At 35.1% G+C, this 23,801-nt stretch overlaps 2 protein-coding genes across 6 annotated transcripts in view; one reads left to right on the forward strand and one right to left on the reverse strand.

Moving 5' to 3' along the window:
• The window catches only part of LOC122572051 (anosmin-1), a 44,841-nt gene that overhangs the window by 1,956 nt on the left and 19,084 nt on the right, over nt 1-23,801 (reverse strand). For 2 of the 3 annotated variants that reach the window (XM_043736573.1, XM_043736571.1), the window contains 6 exons: nt 17,883-18,007; nt 10,160-10,352; nt 8,044-8,373; nt 1,471-1,667; nt 680-824; nt 361-578 (listed from right to left, as the gene is read on the reverse strand). In XM_043736573.1, the coding sequence (XP_043592508.1) occupies nt 361-578; nt 680-824; nt 1,471-1,667; nt 8,044-8,373; nt 10,160-10,352; nt 17,883-18,007 (1,208 nt within the window). Of the gene's footprint in view, nt 1-360; nt 579-679; nt 825-1,470; nt 1,668-8,043; nt 8,374-10,159; nt 10,353-10,583; nt 11,125-17,882; nt 18,008-23,801 lie in introns of those variants that run through there. The other variant, XM_043736574.1, reaches the window with a different exon arrangement.
• On the forward strand, nt 1,688-6,990 carry LOC122572052. 3 transcript variants are annotated; one of them, XM_043736575.1, is made up of 5 exons: nt 1,688-3,439; nt 4,787-4,886; nt 4,994-5,098; nt 6,245-6,400; nt 6,896-6,990. In XM_043736575.1, exons 1-5 carry the CDS (start codon nt 2,667-2,669, stop codon nt 6,950-6,952), a joined length of 1,191 nt encoding a protein of 396 aa, XP_043592510.1. In that variant the 5' UTR covers nt 1,688-2,666; the 3' UTR covers nt 6,953-6,990. The 3 variants fall into 3 exon arrangements, 2 of the variants coding, with proteins under 2 accessions (XP_043592510.1, XP_043592511.1); XM_043736576.1 differs by lacking the exon at nt 6,896-6,990 and having other exon boundaries at nt 5,210-6,285; XR_006318364.1 differs by lacking the exon at nt 6,896-6,990 and having other exon boundaries at nt 4,787-5,098; nt 5,210-6,285.

The following is a 23,801-nucleotide window of genomic DNA, read 5'->3' on the forward strand; positions in this document are numbered from 1 at the left end:
ATAAATTATCGCTATGCTTTTTAACACGAAAGATTTATATCCTTGTGATTCCATGAAAAAGCAGTAAGTATTGCTCGAAATTACCAATTGACCTAAAATACAGATACTGTTACTACAAATCGATCAAAGTGTCCAGATACTTATGAGAAGCATACTCATTAATTCGTTATTTTTTCCTACAATGTTTTCTAAATAAATCTCACGATATGGTTCGTCATCTTGCACGAATACAAAATTCTAGCGGATTAATTATTTTGCAAATAATCTAGGTCAGTTATCACGTTCCGTGAAGAGACCTAGCAAGCGTTAATACTAGTACTAATACTAATACTTATGAACAGAGGTGTATACATATAATACCTGAACAAGTTTCCACCAGGTTTTCTTCCGACGAGATATGAGTTTTTCCTGCGAAGCTGAGCAGGATGCCTCTCTCCAGGAGACGTTGTACGCCTTTACATCGTGGTTCATCGGCCAAACCAAACGTACCTTGACCTCGCCGCAGTGACAAGTCATTCGCCGTAGATGAAGATCGCCGTGGTATCGCTCGCATCTGCGAGATCGCCTCCCCAAATCGGCTTCAATGAAAGGGCACTTCTTCGTTTGTTATGCCAATTATTAGGCTCGACAAAAATACCAGTAGCAGATGGAAGAAGAGCAGGCTGGAATTTCATCTTACCGTATGCCATGTAATCGGTGCTATTGAAAACTTTCGAGGCTTTTCGCGACAGCAATCGCCGGCCACCGTACAGTGCAACAGCTTGCACTTGAAGGAAGTACTGACACCTCAGTTCCAAGTTTTTCAGTTCGTAACACGTTTTGTCCTAAAAATGCAAGGAAAAGAAAATCACTTTCGTTGCAAGTCGTAGTGAAAATATATAGGGTGCATGTATCGTAATACGCGGGGCCCAAGTTAGGATGTCACGAACATTTGTCATTGTTTTTCGGGCCTTCTGTCTACTCTTCTACTTCGGTCCCACATATTATGAGGCGCACACCCTGTTATACGGCCTGCATATTGCCCATCAACCATCCTGTAGTTATTCGTAAATCGACGTACATTTATGAAGGAATTGTTTCAGATATAATAATAGGTTTTAGATTGAAAGTGGACAACTAGGAAGAAGTTATATTTAATGCGTGGTAAATGGACCGTGAATATATATATATATTTATATAAACTCACATTTCTGTGAACTGTATATGTATGCGACTGTATAGAGGCTGCGACTGTATATGTGTAAAAATGTTCAGTGCAGTAAGGTAGATATAAAGGTAGGCGCATAAATAACCAGTTCAGAGTAAAAACTAGAATATAATTTGTAGTTACTTGTAAACCAATTGTATATTTGTGGAAGAATTAGAAAATTTAGTGTAAAGTGAAGTTTCTTATCGCTTTAATATTTCACATAATTTACATGATACTCATATTTAAATGATACTTGTATGCTGTAATTACGTAAAACTTACTTTCAGAACTGTTCTATGATAAACGAGAATGGAATCATTAGTCGGTCCGTGAACAAGGCGGCTCCAAAACACTTTGTAAAATGTTATCGGCACATCTGAAGCTGGTTTACTCCACCTTAGGGTAATACGCAGTTTTCCATCTACCAGTCGCGCATCGGATAGTGTCAAGTTTTGTGGTTCTTTTGGATTCCGTGGGTCTACAAGTAATAAATTACCCTTTAAATTTATAATATGACAGCCGCAAAGAAAACTTTGCCTCTCTCTTCCCTCTCTTCTCTACTTTCTGTCGCAAAACTTTGTGAAAGCTAATTGCATGTTTTCGTAATTGTTAATTTATGATATTGTTAATTTATACATAAATTTCTACATCAAAGGCAAGTACCTGTGCGATGTTTCTGATGTCCCGGTGATAAATATGCACTACGTTTATGCATTATAAACTATACAAGGCTATCTTCTGTCATACAAAGATAATTAAAGGGAGACCTAGAAAGTTGTAATTACATGACGAACGATCGACGATTCAACCGAAAGAAGTTTAAATTGCACATGATATATTATGCACGCCAGTGTATGGTGCTACTGGTAAAAATGATAAATGGATAAGCAGATCATCGATGGAATGACAAGGTGCAGTATTATCAAATATTTCAGGCCGATAGAACAGAACGTTCGCGAGCCTCTCTATCGATGAAAAGCACAACGTTGACTATTAAAATATCGTTTTAAGCGATAGTGGACTAATAATAATAGTAGATAGTAGATTAATAGTAAAGAAGTTATTAAAAAAATTAGATATTTGATCAACTACATATTTTCGTTGCAGCTGACTTTCAATTCGTTCCACGTGACAAATGGAACATCCGTATTACATTTTACATAGCTGTAACGTATTAATTTATCCAGGACAGTTACGTATCTGTATTATTGTATATTATTATTAAGAATTAAACGTAAAGAAATCTTCCATAAATAAAGGGGATTTATGGAAAAATTTATGGAAACAAATTTATGAAGAGAAATTCTTTCTAATAACTGGTTATTGTGTCTGTTAGTCGTTATTATGACTGTGCAATGATAAGATGAAGTGAGATATACGCGAGAACACAGCTCAGAGAACCTATCTATAATTACGAATTAATTACGTGTCATATATTCTTGTTCTTACTAGCGAAAATAATTAGTTAGCCAACGGAATGGATTTTCGAGACTTGAATCCTTTCAACATATTTTTAAGTACGCTTTCGGCGAATGTTTTGCCGATGTCGAGTAAAGAAACGAAATTACCCATCTTTTTAAAAATCTACTCGATCGTCATTTGGTTAATAGAACTGACATATTTTATTGTTTGTGTTGTCGGAATTTTGACTGTATCGAGGGAAAAAGCACTGAAGGATGGAACGGTAAACCTTGTGATCGCGATAGAAGTGCTCGTGCTAATGATTTATATGCATAATCGTAAGAATTTACTACGTGGATTAATTGGAAAATTAAACCATCTCATCGAGGGCAATAAAATACTTCGGAATATGATAGTTAACGCACTGGAACCAATGGAAAAGCCGTTGAAAATTTATACGGTTGCCAGTGTTGGTTCGCTCGCTCTTTGGATATCATTGCCGCTTATCGAAGTTTTCCGGAAGAATGAGTTCCGTTATTCGGATTATCGAGTGCCATTCGTTCTATCCAAGGAACCTTTCCCACTCAACGTTTTCGTTGGCGGTGTCATCTTCCAGGTAGTCGGCGGTACATACACGCTAATCAGAAAAATTAGTTTGGATATCTACACAATGTACATCATTCTGTTAACGACGGCTCAATACAAGTATCTTCGAATGAAATTTGCGACGATATTCGAACAGAAACCCGAAACTTTAAACGATATTACCCGGCAGAATGTCTCCCTTAGGAACAAACGGATGATCCAGGAAATGAGACTGTTGACCCGCCATTACGAAACTGTAGTTGAGTAAGTGATCATTATAAATATATATAAATGAATGTATATATTAGCTCGTACAGGTATAAGCGCAAAAGTATTTTTATTACACGATAAGTTTGTTTCATGAATACCTACACGATAATAGCGTCGCGTTAAAAAAAGCGTACTGCTTTGTAACAACTACGTGCACCGCTGTGTATACGACAATTCCTGAGCGGCGCCAGTAGTTGGCCGCGAATCGTACAACGTTATTAGCGCGTTAGAATTCGTACACCGTTTGCACTTTCGTTTTCTTACAGTACTATCTTACATTACATATACGGTATTATTTCTTTCCTTGCGTTTCGCACTCGAACAAATATACGCTCTATTCTAATAACTCATTACTGTAAAAATTGATTATTGTCTCTTCCATGTTGGTCTTTACAATTAGCGGAGAGTTCAGAGCGTCCGATATCTATTGTCAATATTTCGGAGTTCTCAACGATCGTGTTACGCAAAAATCTCTGTATATTGTCGATACAATGTTGTCAGTGTTTGATGAAAAATTGCATTTTCCTTGTACGTTCAACATTATTTAATATACATTGCGCTTCGAGTTAGCGTTTAGCGACGCCTAATTAAAAGAGAGCTCGCTCAGCCATTGTTTTAACCCATTGGTTATCAGTGGAAAGAGTACAGAAGTGGCTTTTAAGAAGAGAAATGTTTATTCCACACGGAGTAAAAATATCTTTCAACCAACGCTCTCGTCAATGTTCAATAATATTGAGAATATTATATTGCACGTACATTGATCGTCCGACTGTACCTATAATGTTGAGAACCGTGATATACTGATAATAATATTGATTATGTATATGGACGCTTGTTAAGATTAAGACGAAAGAATTTTATATAGGCGTGGTATACGTATAATTCGAGATGAAAATACGATCGATTTGAAGCGGTATGATGATCCACGATTAAGACTTAAGCGATACGCCAACAAGTTTCGACGACAAACAATCGTTTGCAATCTGACGATCGCGTTTGCTATACATTTTAATTTTCTTTTCACATATATTGAATATCTCAAAAGATTTTTTATGAAAATTTTAAACATACATAATTGTTGTATAGCCAAACAAGAAAAACATACATTAATTTGTCTTGAACAATGCATTTGGAAGAAATATTGATACATTTTCAACATTATTTGCCTCAACATGTACGAAATTTACACAATAGTATGAAAATTGGATAATTTGAATATAGAATAGAGAATTTATATAATATACATGAAATTTTGTGAAATTTTCCAATTTTGATGACTTTGTAGATGTGGTAACATCGTTTAACATTTATTGTCGTAATAAAATTTCGTAATTATTGTAGGATTGCTGTTACGTTGAAGAAATTGCTTTTTCTAAACGTCGGAGTTCATTACATAAACAACGTTTTCCGGTTCTGCTTTCTAAGTTTTATGTTCGTAATGGTATATTTTAAGTTCCAACTTTTTAATACAGAATTTTGTTTCCTAGCAAATTCTGCTTCTCCTGTTACTGCTTATCTTGTACAGAGAACAACTATTTATTTTTTCAGAGTACTAATATGTTTTCCGAAAAATGTTTAGTTATATTGTATACAATTGGTGCGCTGATACAATTTTATATATTGTGCTACTCTATTCAAGAGCTACTCGACGCGGTAAGATTTTTTAAATAGTATAATGACTTACAGTATGATATTGATGAACAATGTGATATTGTTCTAGTTGTGCTAGTTAATCTCTCTTGGTTAATAAGATATATATTTTAGTAATGGCAATGCGATAAACAAGAAAGGCTCTATACACATACATAAGCATTAAATTTATATACATCCATGAATTTTAATAATATCACGTGTACAAACGAATAACCAAAATTTTGTTTAAACGTAAAAACATTGACAGTAAAATGAAATGGTTCCTACGCCCTTTTTTTCGCTGCGTATTGTTAATATCTTACTATTGAAAACGACACTTTATTTGTCGATAATGGAAGAAACAACGGAAGAAAGTGCATATTTGTCGCTGTATCTTTCATAAATTCTCACAAGGAAAAAAATGCTGAATAAAACATGCGATTTGATTTGTAACTTTCTCGGTGGAGATATTGTATCGTACGATGAGTGTGCGTTTTGGTTTAAACGGTTTGAGAAGCGGCGTCTTCTGTCACGAAAGTGCGATCACGACGATTTTAAAAACAACTACTGACTCAGAGTTCAATATAAACGCAAAAGCAGCTTGCGGAGCTTTTGTGAAAGGTAATACAGCAAATTATTCGAATCACCTGCACGAAGTGGAAAAGATCCAGAGAAAAGAGAGGTGGGAGTCCTATAGGATTGCCGCGTGATAGCGCCAGCAGACCTTAGAGGTTGCTTTTGATGCAAAAGACATCGCAACGAGTCTCAGATGGGAAGTTACGCAATATCTGGTATATTCAGCTGACATTGCTCCATCAAACTAACAAACACCTGTTTCGGTCGATGTAGCCATAAAAATAAACCATTTGATGAAATATAAAGATAGCTGGACAACTTCATCGTATCAAAAGGCATATTCTTTCAAAGTGGAATTGCCCGAAATACGACTTAAAGTTATAGAAAACGATGGTGGTTATTTCGATCGGAAAATTTGTCTCACTCTTTTTAATCTTGAACCTTTAAATCTTGAATCTGTGAAAAAATTGAATTATTCATTTGTACACCTAATATAGTTTGTGTAATAAGATTAATATATTTACACGTACTAATGCCTTATATATACATATATAATTGTACAACGTACTAATATCCATCCGAAATTCTTAGAGCAACGCTGTAGCTGACGATGTAATATATGAAAAGTGGTATTTGCACGACGTATCACTGCAACGTGCAGTTCTTATGATAATTTCTGCCAACAAACTAGAGTGCAAATTATCTAACTCTCGACACATTGATCTAACTTTGTCGTCATTCATGTCGGTAAGTGTTTGTATCGTCATAATAATAGTACTTTACTTTTACTTGATAATTATGCTACCTGTTAACGTCTATATAGTAGTATAGTAGTATAGTACTGTAGTAGTACTGTAGTAGTACTGTAGTAGTATAGTAGCGCAATTAGGCAAGGCCGGATCGAAGCTTTTGGTCGCCTGGGATTATGGACCCATCGTTGGGTCCTTTCGTAGAAAGACGAGGGGAGGCATCAAAGATGAAATAAATTTACGTAAATGTGAAATAAAATTTAGTTTCTAATAAATTATATTTCAAAATTAGTTACTCGTATTTAGGAAAATCTTTTCAATGGTTTGGGAAATGAGGATTCCTAAATGACTAGGCTCGTGGCTATAGCTCCCCTCCTCTAGACCTCTTTTAATCCGGGCCTAACTTTTACACAGGACATCTATGTAGATAATTATAGATAATTTAATTAACTACTCTCTACTTAACTATCTTTTCAATGTTCTTTTTTTCTAGATCCTAAATCAAGCATATTCCGTATGCCTATTGTTTCTTAAATCAAGACCTGATTAATATTGAATATTATAACGTTATGCAACGTAACATATCTTAATCATTAATTAATCTCTACAATACAATTAAATATAGCATCGTAAATAAAATATTTATTTAATTACAATGTAATATTAACGTTTGAAGAATACGATTATATTTTATGTGATAAAACAATTAATATGGCCATAAGAAAGAATAAAATAAGAATCAAAATGAAAAATGCATTACATTTCTGCAATAATTACGATATTCGTTTCGAATTTCGATTTCAAGATAACTGGTATTCAAAAAATTGGATTACCGCGAACAGTTTCTCGCTTCTGTTAACCATTAAATAACACACGAACGATCGGCCATTACAAAACCAAGTACACGTACAATACTCGTTCGCGATAATCTTTCATCATATTTCGAGTCGTGACACAAATGTCGTTGCATCAACTTCAGTAGGAAGAACAACAACGTTCGATGTGTGCACTTTGATTTTTCTCCCTGCGTGATTTCCATGCGTGTCTTTTGCAACGTATAATAAAAGCAGGATATTTTTCAGAATGAACGACGAAAAAAGGAAGTGACTTAAAGCGGTTACAGGAAACTAAAGACAAATTTTCCGCAACTAAATTTGACTGCTTGTTAAATTGATTCCTTGTCACGATAAGTGTTTATAGATAGCTGGTAATTGAGTTTGATAATTGAGATATCAAGTAATAGTTAATTTCACGCACTATTTCCATCTGGAAACAAGTTTGCAGAGACCTGATTTTAAATCAGGACAACGTGCTGCCCGCTTCAAAACTGGAATAAGCATGTTTCGTGCGTACTCGCGTTGTTCTTTGGATCCAATAAGAGTAACGCAGAGAAACCTTGGACGAATTCTTTTTGTTCTCTAACTTGCGCCTATTGCTCGGATTCCCGCGAAAGAATCGCAAGTTCCCTTGAGGAGCGATTAATTAAGTGGTTTTAAGGTCCATCCCTTCTAAAGCTAAGCTTATATTTAACGATGAACGTGAACCAATTGTAACATGACGAGTGGCGCTTCTCGCGCGGAAGTGTCCTGCTCCAGATATTTGGCAATCGTTTATCGCTATTCGGAATAACGTAGCGCTTACCTTTTGTTTTAAAGGGTTTGGAAGGCTCCGAGTATCCTCGGGATCCATTTGCATTGATGGCTGCTACGCGAAATTGATACCAGTGTCCTGTCTTTAATCGTTCTCGAATCGTTGCGTGTGACTTTGATGAAACGTGACGAACAATCCATGGACTTGATCTAGATTCCAGGTACCTTGGTCCAAGTAAATGTCGTTCCTCCACCAAATACCTCACACCTTTGATCCCGGTAGATTCATCGATACGTTGCGCCTTAGAATTATACCAAGTCAAAAAAACTAAGTTGTTCTTCTGTTGCCTGATTTGGACATTCCTGGGTATCACGGGTAAATCTGAAAAAAAGAAAAAAGGAAAAATGCAAAAATGTGAATTTTATCTTGGTTTTGTGCGTAAATATGTACAATTCTCGCTGAAAAGTTTGGAGCACCGTTTGCAATTTCAAGCTACGATAAATGGTTGAAATTCTCCCAGGATAAGATATTTGCATCATCTCTTCTTACACGAAACGACAAATACAGAGATAGTGCTGTGCCCGAATATTAATGACAGTAACTGTGTTTCAATGACGGGGAATGCCGCATAACATTTAGTCTTGCAGGAAGGCCTGTATCGAATGACTTACTTGAATCAACTGCTGTCGAAATACGTTGTAATATACTGTTCTAAACTTTGGTGGTTATTATTAACTGTCATAAACTCTTATAAACTGTTGTTGCAAAAGCTTGTGTGTCTATAAAAAGAAAAAAAAAAGAAAATTCTCGGTCGGATATGAAATAATTTAAAAAGTTTGAAGCTCAAGAGACTCGAATGCTGGTCTGTTAACCCCTTCCCGTACTTTAGCGAGTCAGACTCGCGACCAGATACATCTACATTTCGGTTCGTATCGCGACTGTTTACGAGCATCAGTCCGTTTAGCGCGCGTCCATGTCCACCCCATGTCCATGGGCCCGAGTTTCGTCCAACTAAATGGCACGGGAGGGGGTTAATGATTTTTCGAGCACAGCGTTCGAAATTCTGCTTGTCGATTGGTTGTCATTGAATGCAGTGAATTTGTAATTAGCGTGCTTCTATGGCATCGCGTACGCTTTCCCATCATGCACCTCTATTGTATGGTACATTTTTGTGAAGAGAGAGTGATCCTTTGTACCGGGATGTGTCTGAAGCTTCGGACTATAATTAGGCAAAGTGGTGGTTTTGGCTTTCGATAAAGCGCAGAGTTACGCTCAGCTAATTTCTAGACTGCGGTTTCTTATGCATTTATAGGAAATTTAAAAGTGTAAAATTGCACAGAATGCACGTAATGTGAGCACATGTGTTGGATATGAAATATCCAAAGCATAGTGCTTTCTATAATACTGTGTAGATGAAACAATTTTCTACCCAGGTCGTATTTTTTCAATTGTATTATCAAATAGATGAATTTGCATAAAAATCCACGATCTATTAATCGTTTTAACCCTTCGGAAGCATCGAGTTAATTACATTTGTAGACATGGGCATGCCAATTTTGGTGTCCTTTCTTCGAAAACTTGCAAACGAGAATCCTCAAGTGTCTTAATCCGGCCAGACGGAGTACGTTTCGGATATTTCTATAAAGTAAGAATTAAAGAAAAGATTTGTTCCATATTTGCGTTAGTGACTGAGAAGGTGCGTCAAGTCGAACATCTTTTATGCAAAAATTCTTGCATATTATTGTAATGTGGATCGATGTAACATAAAGTAAATTAAAAATTCGACTTTCTTAAGTTTTAGAATTTATTCCCCTTTTTTGTAAACATTCGTAAAAAGACAGCCACCTCCGATTTCTAATAATTTGTTGTCGATATGCCGTTGTAGTCACCTTAAGTATCGTTTAGAAGGTTTCAATTGGCACTACCCGTTTACTGAAAAGTTATTATCAGGAAGAGTTTTTACGAATGTGTAAACAGTAGTCTATTTATTGATACAGTGGGTATAGTAGGTGTCAGTATGTTAAACTGAAAAAATCGTGTGAAAAAATCACACTAATACACGCGCACTCCCTCTCATACAATTAATAGTTTTATATTGTAAATTAGAGAAATTACGTTCGTGTAAAGAAACCTTAATTATAAATGACAAATAAAATCCAATGCGTACCAGTTACATTGTCTAAACCGACGGGATGCATGCATGTGACACCGCAATCATGTCTGCAACATTTTGCTAAATCTGGGCAACGAGAGTCATCGACGCAAGCTATCAAACAAACAGCTTCAAAGGGTGACATGGATGCTTTATCAGGACAGTGACCAGGTTTTGTGTAATTGGATGCCAAGCAATTTTCCATACACTAAAACAAAACAATACATCAGTTATGTTATACTCACATGTATGTACAATATATTATATATTCTGTACAAGAAAATAGACATACGAAAGAGAGAAAGTAATATAAATAAAAAAATTGTTAAATATATATCTGTTTCTGGTTAAATTGTTTCGTTTTCAACATCCAGAAACGATGTTTATATTAAAATTAAAATTCTACCTGCACATTTACCGATATATTGGTCTTACGTACAAGTAACATTTTCAAGGAAAACAAACTTTTGTCTTCCAAACGGCACCTACAGCCTTTTTTATTTTCACTCTTCCACTGTTTCGGATATCTGAACGTGTCGAGTTCGCGTCGAACAAGTCTCTTGCTAACCTACACAAGATGGTTTTCATCGGAATACGTCTCTAATCGTTGAAAAAATTGATCTTTGACGATATAGGATGCGTCACTCTTGCGCTATCCGACTTTTGTGGACACACCTTCGCGGGAACGTTGCCTTCTTGCTTAAACTGTTTACGTTGCCTAGCAAAAGAAGAAGAAGAATTTCCACAACTGTGAAGAAATCCTATTCTTGCCTTTTGCGACGTAATATCTTCATTTCGGTGAATCATTCTACGTATATTTTTAACCCATTGTTGGCGGTATACCGTGAAATAAATTTTGCCGCAGTTGCCGCGTATTTTTGGAAAATATGTCAATGTTTATCAAGTGAAAATCGTCGATTCTCACGTTTCTCGTCAGCAGTGTATTAATATACAATGCCTTGCTATACAATGTCTACATAAAACGTATTGAACACCATTGTACTTATTATACGGTGTGCAATAGAACTCGTATGGAACTCGTTTCCTGATATCCGTCTTCCTTTATAAGATCTAACGAATTTTGCAAACAGAGCAAACTTTATTGAAAATGTTGAAGTATCAGGGATCGGGCCAGTAATCGTTCAAAGTGTAAAACGTGTACGGATTTGCCTTAAAATGCAGGATGATGATTTTCAGCAACTTCTCCAAAAGTGATCAGATAAGACAAAATCAAAAAAGAAAATTCGTCGTGTCTTATACACGAAGACAGATACACGGTATGTTTGTATGAATCTTTTTTCATTGTTGTTGGATATACAATAACTAGCTCAGGTGTCACATGTTCTGTCACATCCTGTATATTATATAATTACATATCAATTAATTAGGTCGAAATGTATAAAATTTTGCCTCATTTAATAGCTTCACGGGACTACGCCAATTTGATACTATGAAAACCTCATTAGAAGCAAAGGTATGTGCGGTATTAATATTTTTAATGCGAACTGAGTCACGAAAATGGTCACGAATGTATGAATTTTCAGTTTCGTAATCCACACACGTATTCGGTTGGTAATAGTTATCTGGTAAGTGGCCGTCATTATGGTAATTTCCTAGCTCATTCACTTAATGACTTAATACATTGCAAACAGTGTTGTAAACAGCACATTGCGCCGGCAGGATAAAATATCCCAGCTTCTCTTCTGTATATCGTCAAGCTAAAATTTGCAAATCGTTATCGATTTGCCTGATAAAAATGAAAGTGAATCGTCTAGTAGATCGTCTGAAACGTTTTAACGCTATGTGTCTTAACGTATCAACAAAATTTATGGAATTGCTTCCATGACGCGGTGCAAAGATCCTTCGATCGAAGCAGCCAAGTCATTTTATACAGGATCCAGATTGGCCACACGAGACTTTCTCACGAATTCCTTCTATAGAGAATACCTCCAGCCCACTGCAGCATGTGCCAATGTCCTCTTGAATATATATCGATTTTTTGTAAAGAAACCGAAACCTCAGGAAATCAGGCCAACCTTCTCAAATCACTGAAGGAATCCTTCCACGATACAAAGAACGTTGAGGATCTTCTCAAATTTACCCACAGCAATTTACTACTCACTAATTTACTTTACTATTCCGTTTAACTGTCACTAATCACCGTGTCGGTACACGTCTCTAATGATCAAAACCTTGATGTTAAATAAAGAAATAAAGAAGAATTGTTTAAATAGTTCTAGTGGAGCCAACGATTTTATTTATTACAACGCTTTACATTTAAGAGGTAACGTAATTTCATCGCGAGATTTTTGTGACCGTTTTCACGCGACTCACACCGTATCTCATTTGCGGCGTTACGTAAGGAGAACATTTCCTTACTGCTCTTAAAATATCCTTTGATATTGTGGCAGGAGAAAGGGAAGTGTCCTAGAATTCGTTCTTTTTGTCTCTGAAGTAATGCAAGAAGCACGACACCGACTAACTGGATGGCAATCAGAAACAGGATCATGAAACGGCCATAATCGTTAAAGACCTTATATGCAAATTTTCTCTATTCATTTACGAAGGCTTTCCGTTGCATTCACTGAGATCCGGGTTGCATTATCTTTCGAACCTTCTTCCTCGAGCTTAGAATCCACAAGCTTAGCTGAACTTTCGATAAGATATCCGCACTATAAATTTTTTTTTGTTCTGATTGTTTCTTTTCGGGGCCATTTTAGGTCGCTAAAGCCGACCTAAAATAAGAGCCATTTTCCATGGAAATGAACGGTTTTGAGAATTCAGTCTTACGAACATTTGGCCGACGAAGGTCTTGACCGTAGAATTTTCCTGCTTATCACTTATCGCTCTCTGCACGATCATCGACTAACCGACCGGTTCACGACGGCCGAAAAATATAAAATAACCCCAACCTAAGCCCGATTTTAAAAAGGATATTGTCAAAATCCACGAAGACGTCACGCATCAACAAGTTGACTGAGATTTTGTACACCATTTCCAGCTTTACTGATCTCCAGAACCATTAAAAAGTGTCATTCTAGTCGAATATTTTCCAGTGCGAATACTACACTAGTATTAGTATACTACTCTGGAGCCCGAATTTCTACTTTTAGCAACTTTTTCGATCGTTCTTAATCCTCATATTGTGCTTATGTGTGTGGAACGGACATGAACGGACGTGTGTGTAGATGATCAAGCGAGAATACAAGGCAATAGGTAAAAAAACAATTGTAAACGGAGTTCTTTTTATGATCCGGAGGCTAAAAATAAGCTACAGTATCAGTCCCCACATTGCTAGCGCATCGACATGCTAGCGATCATCTTTGGTAAGCTCAATTATTCAATCGATAATTGAACCATGCAAAATCATTTTGATTAATAACGATGCTTTTTATGACAATAATGTACACAGATCTGGATGAATAGAAATTTCATAGGACGAGCATTAATGCAAAGATGTTGAAGAAGTATGAACGACGAAAAGTCGCGTTAAGAAAAAGTATAACGGTTTAGTATGAAATTATTCACAAGGACAGGAACAGTAATAATTTCCGTATTTCGAACGGTAAAATAGTTAACTATAGATGTTTATACTAATTACTTAAACTGTCTAATAACATTGAAGAATCTAAGATCTTTGAAAAAACGACACGAATTCAGCCTGATATTATATAAATACAGTGGGTCACGAAAGTACTCGAATACCTGTCACACAATTCTTTCGTAAGTATATTACACGAGTTACACGAAACTTTTTCGAATTTCGTTAACGCTATTAGACACGACTACCGTGATTATATGTAATGGTAAAATTTTCGAAATCAATTTTAAAATTTACACAGAAGATACGAAGCAATTATTGGAAATATACGCTTATTGTTAGTGAGAAATTAGGGTGCAGTATACAAAGTGGTGTCGAACATGCGACAATAGATGCTATTTTTCTTGCACACGACCGAAAAATTGCAACACATTGCAAACAAAACAAATGCGAAATTGGAACTTTAACATTTTTGCTCGAGAAAATTTTCATAGATCTTTTGCAGACCTTCACCAAGAGGCGTATAGAATAACGCGCTACGATACTCGTGATAAATCATTTTCCAACACCTTGTATCCTAAGAATCCTAAGAAGCGCACCTTGAATATTGAATTTGGTTTGATTTATAGGTACATATTGAACTCAATTAATTTTATATACACGTACCTTAAACGCCAAGGAAAATGGGTTGAGCTTAAACGCTGTATGTACGAGACTATCGTGTGATGTGTACGAGCGAAGCGTTTCCATGGATTGCATTAACCTGAACACGACACATTTCGCCTCCATCGAGGACTCCATGTATACTATGTAACATCTTCATACATTAGAACGATGATTCATAGGATAATACCGACCACGTGCTTTGGTAGTCGGGAGGATTGCTCTTTCGCTTATTCTCATTTTCTATTTCTCTTCTCTTTCGTAAGAAGACTATAATCTGATCGTCAGTTGAACGCGGCAAATGGAAAGAGAGCTTCAACTAGATACAATAACTGCTTGCCACTGAATCTGAGTGCACAACTATACTTTAGATATTTTAGATATTTTTCGATATTATGTATTCCATAGGCATTAAAAAATGTATGTCCGCAAAACTGCGAACAAAGCTTTCTGCGACTATGATGTCGTTATATCGAAATGTTGCCGGTTGGCAGGGAGGGATAGGCAGGTGCAACTATAAATGCGGTATAATTAGATTCAGAGATGGAGTTATAATGGGAAATATAAATATCGTAGATTGGGTAGATTATCAGGATTATTTAGAAAAAGGGGACAAGGTAGTCAGAAACTAATTGCTAAGATTAGGTGCAAAAGTATAGAAGAGGCAAATAGATATTGTATGGTAATAGAACGGAGGTGGTGTGTTTTACGTGAAGAAGGAATGGGAACACTGAAACACTGGGTGGAATAATGCGGAGGAATTGAGGACAGAAGAATAACATTAGAGGAAATTGTTGAGACGAAGAAAAGATGAAAGAATGGTTAACGAAATTAGAAAGAAAGAAGGAGTGTATGAGAGTGGGTGGGTGATGTACAGTGGAAATATCAGATTACATTTAAATAATTAAGTATAGAGTAACTAAAGCATAATTAAGAGTAAGTTCAAATATATATATGTAACAAGCTAGTGTATGTCGAGCTTGAATGACTGCGAGAATTAGAAATCCATGTAAATCAATCTCGTTTTATAGCCGGCAGGCAAAAATGAATAAAAAGCAGATATATATATATAATCATAAAGTGACATTAAGATAAAGAGACGATAAAACTATACTCACTATGATCCTACTTCACCAATGTTTCTATTTATTTATAACATAACATAATATTTCAGTCTATCGCTAACTGAGGCCACTTTTCGACTGAAAAAGGGAAAATGACGAATGCGAGAGTAAATAGAGGGCGAGAGGAAGACGTAAATCGGGATTGTGTGAATTGGAGGCGAATGTAAGGGGGTGAAGAGGGTGAAAGCCGAGAGTAAAAGTGAACAAAGACGGAAGATGGGAATGGAATGGCTTCAGATTTGAGAGCTTCGTATCTAACAGAAAATTTTGTATAATATTATTCAAACCAATTGAAATTTACAACAGGCCAGAGTGGTTTTTGAGTTATCGAATAAGCGTCTCACGTATTAAATAAGTCTTTACTTCAATCTCTATCTTCGTGTCTAATGTACATATTTTCGTATATGTGGAATTACTTAGAACACTGACCTTGACGACACATCACGACGATACATCAACGTCATTGAGATCGATCGAAGTATATCTCCTACATAATGAATACCATGAATTTTGACGATATCGTGCAATTCTGTATTTTATTCTGTTTGCATAATTATAGGTTCCGCTATAAAATATTTGTATGGTGCTGCGGAAGTTATGTCGGACTGTAACGAACCCATAAACAAGAGATGCGGTTTCTTAAATAAACTTTTCGCCAGTTATGCAAAACGGAGGACACCTCGCCGATTTCGATGGACTTGTAGTAAATTGTTAAGGTTGACCTGGATTTTGAGCAACTTTTTCTTATAACCGTATAACCGTAGTTCCGCCTTGGATTTCAAATCATCAATCATCAATTACGTTTAATACTGCGCGTATTATTTAACGATTTGCTTTACAATTTTCCTTAAAAACGTTCGTTCTGTAAAAAATTTGTCAACGACGATAGATACATTTTTTTACCAAACGAATTAGAATACAACGTTCGATACATCGATCGATGCATCGGAAACTACTTTACGCTAGCTTTGCCGGCCGCGGCGGCCTGTTATTATTTAGCCCAACCCACATACCATGGATCTTTCTTTTTTATTTATACAGTACTGCAGGTGATTATCACGTCATTGACTCGGCTTTGATATTAAAGCAATTTTGGCAACGTTGTGCAATTTTGTATTATATTGTTTGCATAATTATATGTCTTATAATTATAGGCCTATAAATTCACTGTCACCACAAAGGACTGCCGTGCATTTTGCTGCCGTAACAGGCATATACATTATTCGAACGATCGAAGGAACTGGTCAGCGTACTTATTGGCCTACTTTTTGCAAGTAATGTAGGAGCGGATGTATCCTTACGCCGCGAGGATAATCTGGGGCCATTGACCAGCTCTGCTGCACTTTATTACGAAAATCGATAGCAACGTCGATCAATCAAATAATCAAAGTAAAAAAATTGTGACTATAATGCACGACGTTGAACGTTTGATTACAAACTAATACAGAATTTCCATACGTATTTCCTATACTAATTAAACTTCAAACTTTGCTATTGTAGCCAGGATAATCGTGTCTGATTACAGCGGTGCCATTAAAATTTCAAAAAGTTTCGTGTAACACATAAAACACGTTCATAAACTGTGCTAAATGTTTCAACACTTTCATCAGCTACTCTACGTATTCGTATTACGAATTATGCATCAACTCAAACGCTTGATACTTCAGATTCGGCCGGAATTGGACCTTATAGAGGAGACGTGAAGTATATCCTTACATGGATATAGGTACCGTCGCCACGTGGCTCTGTTAGTATAGAATAATTCAATTACACTGTCCGTACATAGGACGAAAGAATCAAACGATGTCAACATACGCAGACAATGGGGCGCGACATCCGCGGTACTTTCACATCTTCGATCGATCGATCGATCGATCGTACGATCGATAGGCAGTTGATGTTGATAGACGATCGATAAAAAAGAATCGTCGGAGATTTCCACGTGCTGTCATATTAAAAATTTATTCCATCGTGCTTATATCGTCGTCGAATCTACCGAACAAGAATCAAATGATTCGAAGGCTGAAAAGATTTAAGCCATCAGACTCGATTGGAACAACCAAATTCTGGTAATAGGAGTAACAAATACAGAGAATAAAGTATCAATATCTCCTGATATCCTAATAGCCTGAATATCTCTGTAAATATGTCTATACTTTGAATTGTATACCACAGTCCTCGTCATCGTCGATACAACTTAACATTTTAATAATAAATTAATTTAATCCTTTAAAATAAGCTTTCCAGAACCCGGCAAGTTGCCCTTTAAATTATTTGCCATTGCATACAGATACGTGTAGTATTAGTTGTGTTCGTGAAATGTTCAGAGTATTAAATAGTATTAATAGTGGGAACATTAGTATCAGCGGTAGTAAATTAGTAGTAATTTTGACGTCTAGAAAGTACTTACTTCATCAGGATAATTGCCGCCGCAACGAACATCGCATCTAGCAACTCTGATAGTGTCGTACTCTTCGATGTACTTGGTCCAAGATGCGAGACATCCTGGTAAAAGTAACCACCAAAGCCACCATTCTGCGAAAAAATTAACGATAATATTGAATAACATGGTGGCAAGTGAAATAAATTTCAACTTCGATGAAACAAAACGCGATGAGCTTAAGACGAATCGAATTACATTTACTTTTTTTTCGAAAGGTTGATACCGATACGAATACCAGTAAGTCAATACACTTTCCAAACATGACATATTATACACTGGCGATATAGACGAAAGAAAAGTGAACAGCTATTATCTTCAGACTGCGAATTTTATTATTTTAATAATAATTATTATAGTTGTTTTATGCCGCAATTTTTCATGGATACGGTTAAAAGGATCAGATGTTGGCAGGATTTAGGTCCTTTCGAAGGACCTGCGAAACCCTCGATGCTGCGCAACATTCTGTTTGAAGAGTATTATATTCCGAATAGTCTGTTAAATTTATCCTTAGGTCTTTTACAATTGCGTAAAAAACCTATAGTCTGATCATCATATCATATTCTTTTCATAGCCAGAGACGCTTCCTGATACAGCAATTTTGATTTTTCTGGACAAGGACGATACAATCAAATACAGATCGTCGTCAAAATAGCTATCGAACAAAGTACTGCAAGGTAATCAACAGACTGATACGAACCTATGAATGAACTTAATATGTTACGCGTGTTGTACAAACAGTTGAGTCGGTTCTTTGCTAAATCGGTTAATTCTGCGAAACAAAAAGTATAAAAAATTGATGAAATTATATCAGATATTGATATGTATCGATAAATAAAGTAAGTGCTTTGGCACAAAAATTTGAAAAATTTCAAAAGTAAAGTGTGAATGGCTCGATTAATAATGGGGAAGATATAAATATGTTAATACGATGTAAATCCGGTTACATCGTATCCGGACCAATCATAGATTACGAAGAAATAATTTACACGAAGCTGAAAACTATGTCGCGGACAAAATCGAAATACACGAAATAAAATAATCGATACTATCAATACTAAGCTGTTTGGTAATTGGTGGTACAAGCGACTAGACGGTGATTCTGCATGAAAAGATGAGTAGGAAAGAAGGAATAACATTTTTTTCATTTAAGGCTTCGTTTTTGAGAAAATCAATTTTGAAACCCAAATACATATGCATATACACGTGTATGAATAACACATGTATACCGCGCGCGCGCGCGCGTGTGTATGTGTGTATAAATATACTATAAGTAGAATTTTGTGAATTTATTAAAGATGGCGAAGATAACGAGACATAATTATTTATAACTTTCGGTACAATGCTTTAATTATAACTTTAATTAAATAAAAGAAACAATGTTCTATACTTTCTGTTCTACTCCTTTATTAATGCGACAAAACATAAATTGCTAAAGGAAATTTAAATACATCTTACTTGATAATATCTACTTTGAATGTTGTTCCGTGGTTAAAAGCCATATGAATACATATTAATTTCCGTATAACGATTGCTGGATACAATCTCCACAGAGTTCTATTCATTTGTAGGAAATTTAAAATTGCAAAGATGCGCATGACATGTGAAATTACACGAAATATTCAAAGTACAGTACTTATGATATTCAATGGATGAAGTAAATTTCTATTTAAATTCCATCCGCTTGATTAGGTTTACGAAAATACGAATTTGCATAAAAATGGGCAGTTAATGATCGCAAACAGTTCACGAAAGTACGCGATTTGTATTTACAAAATTCTAACGTATTCTTAAGTGCACAAATTGCTGACAGTGTGGCGCAACATTTTGTTTAAACAAATGGATGTTTCTACTTCAGTAACTCGGCTTTCGCTACTAAATACGCAAATCGTTCGGATTTGCCGTGCAAATACCAAGTCCATGTAGCGAAGTGTTGGCATATTAATCACGCATATCGTTGGACCTCTGTTACCAAGTACGTGATCGTACAGTTTCATCGATGTGTTCTGTGTGTGTAATTGCGTCGTCGAATTATAGAAATCGTTCGTCCAAATTTCATCCGCGTATTCATTCTAAATACTTCAACGCGTCGCAAAATTCATTGAAAATTATTTATTTCTCTTTCAACTCTGCTGTCCTTCTCGCTTTTTCTTCACGTTTTTATCTCTTCGGATGTCCTCTCTGTTCTCGAACTATTTTATCATTACTCGAAAGAGTAGAATACACTCAAAAAAAAAAAAGAAAAAAAAATAGAAAAAAAAATAGAAAAAAAAAGAAGTACAATCGAATGATAAAACCAGATACTTCGAAACTGTGTATATTTTAATGATACCTGTTGAAATATAACATGCATTTAGGATCACGTACAAGCGAAGAGGACGACAGGATTAATGTCAATCGAATATCAAGCTGGTATATCAGTCGCTCCGATATTTTATTTTATTGAATCGTCTATTGAGATTTTTCATCGTCGTAAATTTTGTGTACAAACAACTAAATCTCCCTTTAACTTTGTTTTTCTTATTCTTTGTTGTGATTATAATTTATAATCAACCATGTATACACAGGGTGTCCCGCGACTCGCGGACAATCGACATGGAGATGATTCTACGATTAAAAATGAGCCAAAATGAAGGAATACAATTTGTTCGCCCGTGGCCTCGTTTTCGAGAAGATCGAGTTTGAAAATCTGTCAAGCAGACAAACTTGGCCAAATGCCGGCAAAGTACGAGCAAACAATCAGGAGAAGGTTATTTCGTTCAGTTTAATTAAAATTCCGTATTAATTCCGTTTAAGGCCTGGTTTTCAAGAAAGTTAAATTTGAACATCTTTAGTTAAAGACTAATTCTAATGCATGATACACCTTCAAATTAATTCTCTTCAAAAACAAACCATCGTATAAACAAATTTTATTCTACATTTTTAACTTATTTTCACACGTAGTTTAATCTCCTGCCGATCATTTACGCCTGTTCACTCTGCAATTAGCCAAGTTTAATTATACGTACTTGCAAAATTTTCAAAACCGATCTTAATAACGGGACGTCATATGAAAAAGTTTTATCCTTTCTTTTTCGACTCACTTCTACATGTAGAATAAGTCGATTGTTCACGAGTCACTCTGTATATCTATAGACACAGGGCGTCTGTTAACTGGTAGTACAAGCTATCGGGGGATGATTCCCGCACGAAAAAATAAATGGAAAAGAAAGAATAAAATTTGTTCGTTGAAGGCTTCGTTTTTGAAAAAATAAAGTCTGCGAATCAAGTATGTACATGTATACGTACATGTACGTGAAGTGTCATACGAAGAAATTTTATTCTTTCTTTTCCATTAATTTTTTCACGTAGAATTACCACTTGGCTGTTTGTATTACCAGTTACCAGATACCCTGTGTACATTATGTTCATTTTCGCACCTTCAAGTTACCCACAAATGCATAAAAATCTCCCTTCTACTTATCACATATTTAATATCGTTACCATGCTGATTTTCTTAATGAAAATCCAATTTAGTTTCACAGGTCTCCATACGATCGCTATTACATTCAATCTCCGAGAAATATTTACTCCCCCTTTATTAATATTACATAAATATCGTTAAATAACTTGTACGTATTGTGATTTTAGTCGGGGGAAAAAAAGCTGGAAAAAGAATCCTTTGTATCTTAACGAGCCCATTTGTTTAACGTAAGAACCTTCGATCGTTTAAAATCACTAAAGAAGTTGGTAAGAGGTATTTTAAAAAACCGGTTCAATTATCGTGGTACAGCTACACTGTAGTTCGCGATAGCCAAATAAAGAAAGGAATTAAATGGATTCCTCGTATTTCTGAAATACTTCTATTTTACATAAATGCTTATGATTGTTTCATGTTAATCTGATACCTTATATACACAGACACAGACACACACACACACACACACACACACACACACACGGTATTCATTTTACAAATTGATCTTCAAACCATTTGTGTGCTTTATTGAGATTGACTGATAGAGGAACGAGTGGATGAATTTGTAATAGAAAAATATATTGAAATAAGTATAGGTATAGCGTAGGCTGATCCAGATCCTCACTCTTACAGCGTTACAATAGAATAGGAAGAAGGTAGGGAACGCGTTCATATATTTATAAGCAAAGGACATTACCAGAAAGTTAACCTTTGTGTGTAGCTCTAGCTGAAGGTTACAAGAAACAACAACAGAAATCTGCTTATAGCTCTTTTGCTTCTAGATCTTGTAATCCAAAACAAAATTTATATTCAAGGGCACAACGATACGGACCTCTCCTTATTTCCAATTTTCTTTTTCTTTCCCTAAATTTTATTCTCTTCGTAACAGCGGTTTTCAGGTATACACGGATATACAAAAGAAAAGGTGTAGAGTTTTTCTTCAAGTAATTACTTCAACATGCTTCATATATAGAAATTGCAAATAAGTTTAACAATTAAGCAATATACAGGTATATTTATATTATATATATATGTATATATATAACATTTTGTAAAATTATTGTTAATTAATGTTTCACTACACAAATGATCCGTGCATAAAGAAGAAGTTTCAGTTTTTTACTAAACAATTTTCTTTTGTTAATATACCTATATATTTTTCTTCTGATGTATTATACAAAGAAATTGAGTGAAATTTAATTACATTATTTCTATGAGACGCACATTGCGTAATCACATCGAACAGTAAAACAGCATAGAGCTAGAGATTCCAAGTTGGTATATCCAATGGTGAAATTTTATAGATTCTTATATTTCGATTATATATCGATTCTTAATAAGAAAATTTTGCATGGATGTTGAATTTTACATATTTTATCAACAGAATTGCATGAAACCAATAATCATATTTTTCAGTAATCTTTCGAGTTGCATTATAAAATTACTCGATAATATATATATATATTATCGTATATATACTCGATGATATATAAGCCATATGTAAACGATATGCAATAGATATAAATCTCCTTATAGCATCTTAAAATTTCTCTTATGTATATAAAATAGAATAATAATTAAGTAATAAAAGAAAAGGTTCTAAGAAAAACCTAAATATTTTCATTTTGATAATTTACTTGATAATAAATGCGAATTACCGTGTGTTTGTCACTTCAGCCATAACATATGAAAATTTACTGTTTACATAGGCGAACTTGAAAGAAATTGCTAAGATTTTTACAACAGTACGATTTAAATATTTTCATTTTGTTTTACTTTGAAGTAACGTTTCATTTTTCTTAGTTTTTCTTAGTTGATTTACATCATGAAATTTGGTATTTTAAATACTTACATTTATTAGCTGTGATTACGAAAGGAAATTCAAACTATACGCTCAATACCTGTTTCAATCACTATTTCTTCCTACATCTATTTTATTTTCTATTTTATTATTAATCATCTATTATATTTTCTATTTTATAGAATTATAGAGCTTTTCCGCAATTTCTCCAAACTTGTAGAATCTTCTCTTCGTGTTCTTAATTCGCGGAATGAACTCGCGTATTTTTGGCACCTTGATAAAACAATGAGTTACTATATACTATATTCTATTTGAGTGTCTTTGTTTCTATTCCATTCTATTCTATTCTATTCTATTTGTGTGCAAAATTTTGCAAATTCTCTCACTGCTTGGCCCTCGATGGATTAAAATAAATGCGAGTAACTATTTACCGCTTCAAACGTTGCATACAAATTAAACAAATCGCCAAAATTTTCACCAGTATTCTCAAACATGATTTCTACTTATCATGACTGCTACTTAATCACAAGCTAAAATTTTAACTCCTACATACGCTGTTATAATTCTACAAAATGGATCTACATTTAGCAAGAGCAACGAATAAGTATAACATATAGCACAGAATAGACGA

This window comes from Bombus pyrosoma, linkage group LG10 (genome assembly GCF_014825855.1).
Source record: "Bombus pyrosoma isolate SC7728 linkage group LG10, ASM1482585v1, whole genome shotgun sequence".
NCBI classification, from domain to species: domain Eukaryota; kingdom Metazoa; phylum Arthropoda; class Insecta; order Hymenoptera; family Apidae; genus Bombus; species Bombus pyrosoma.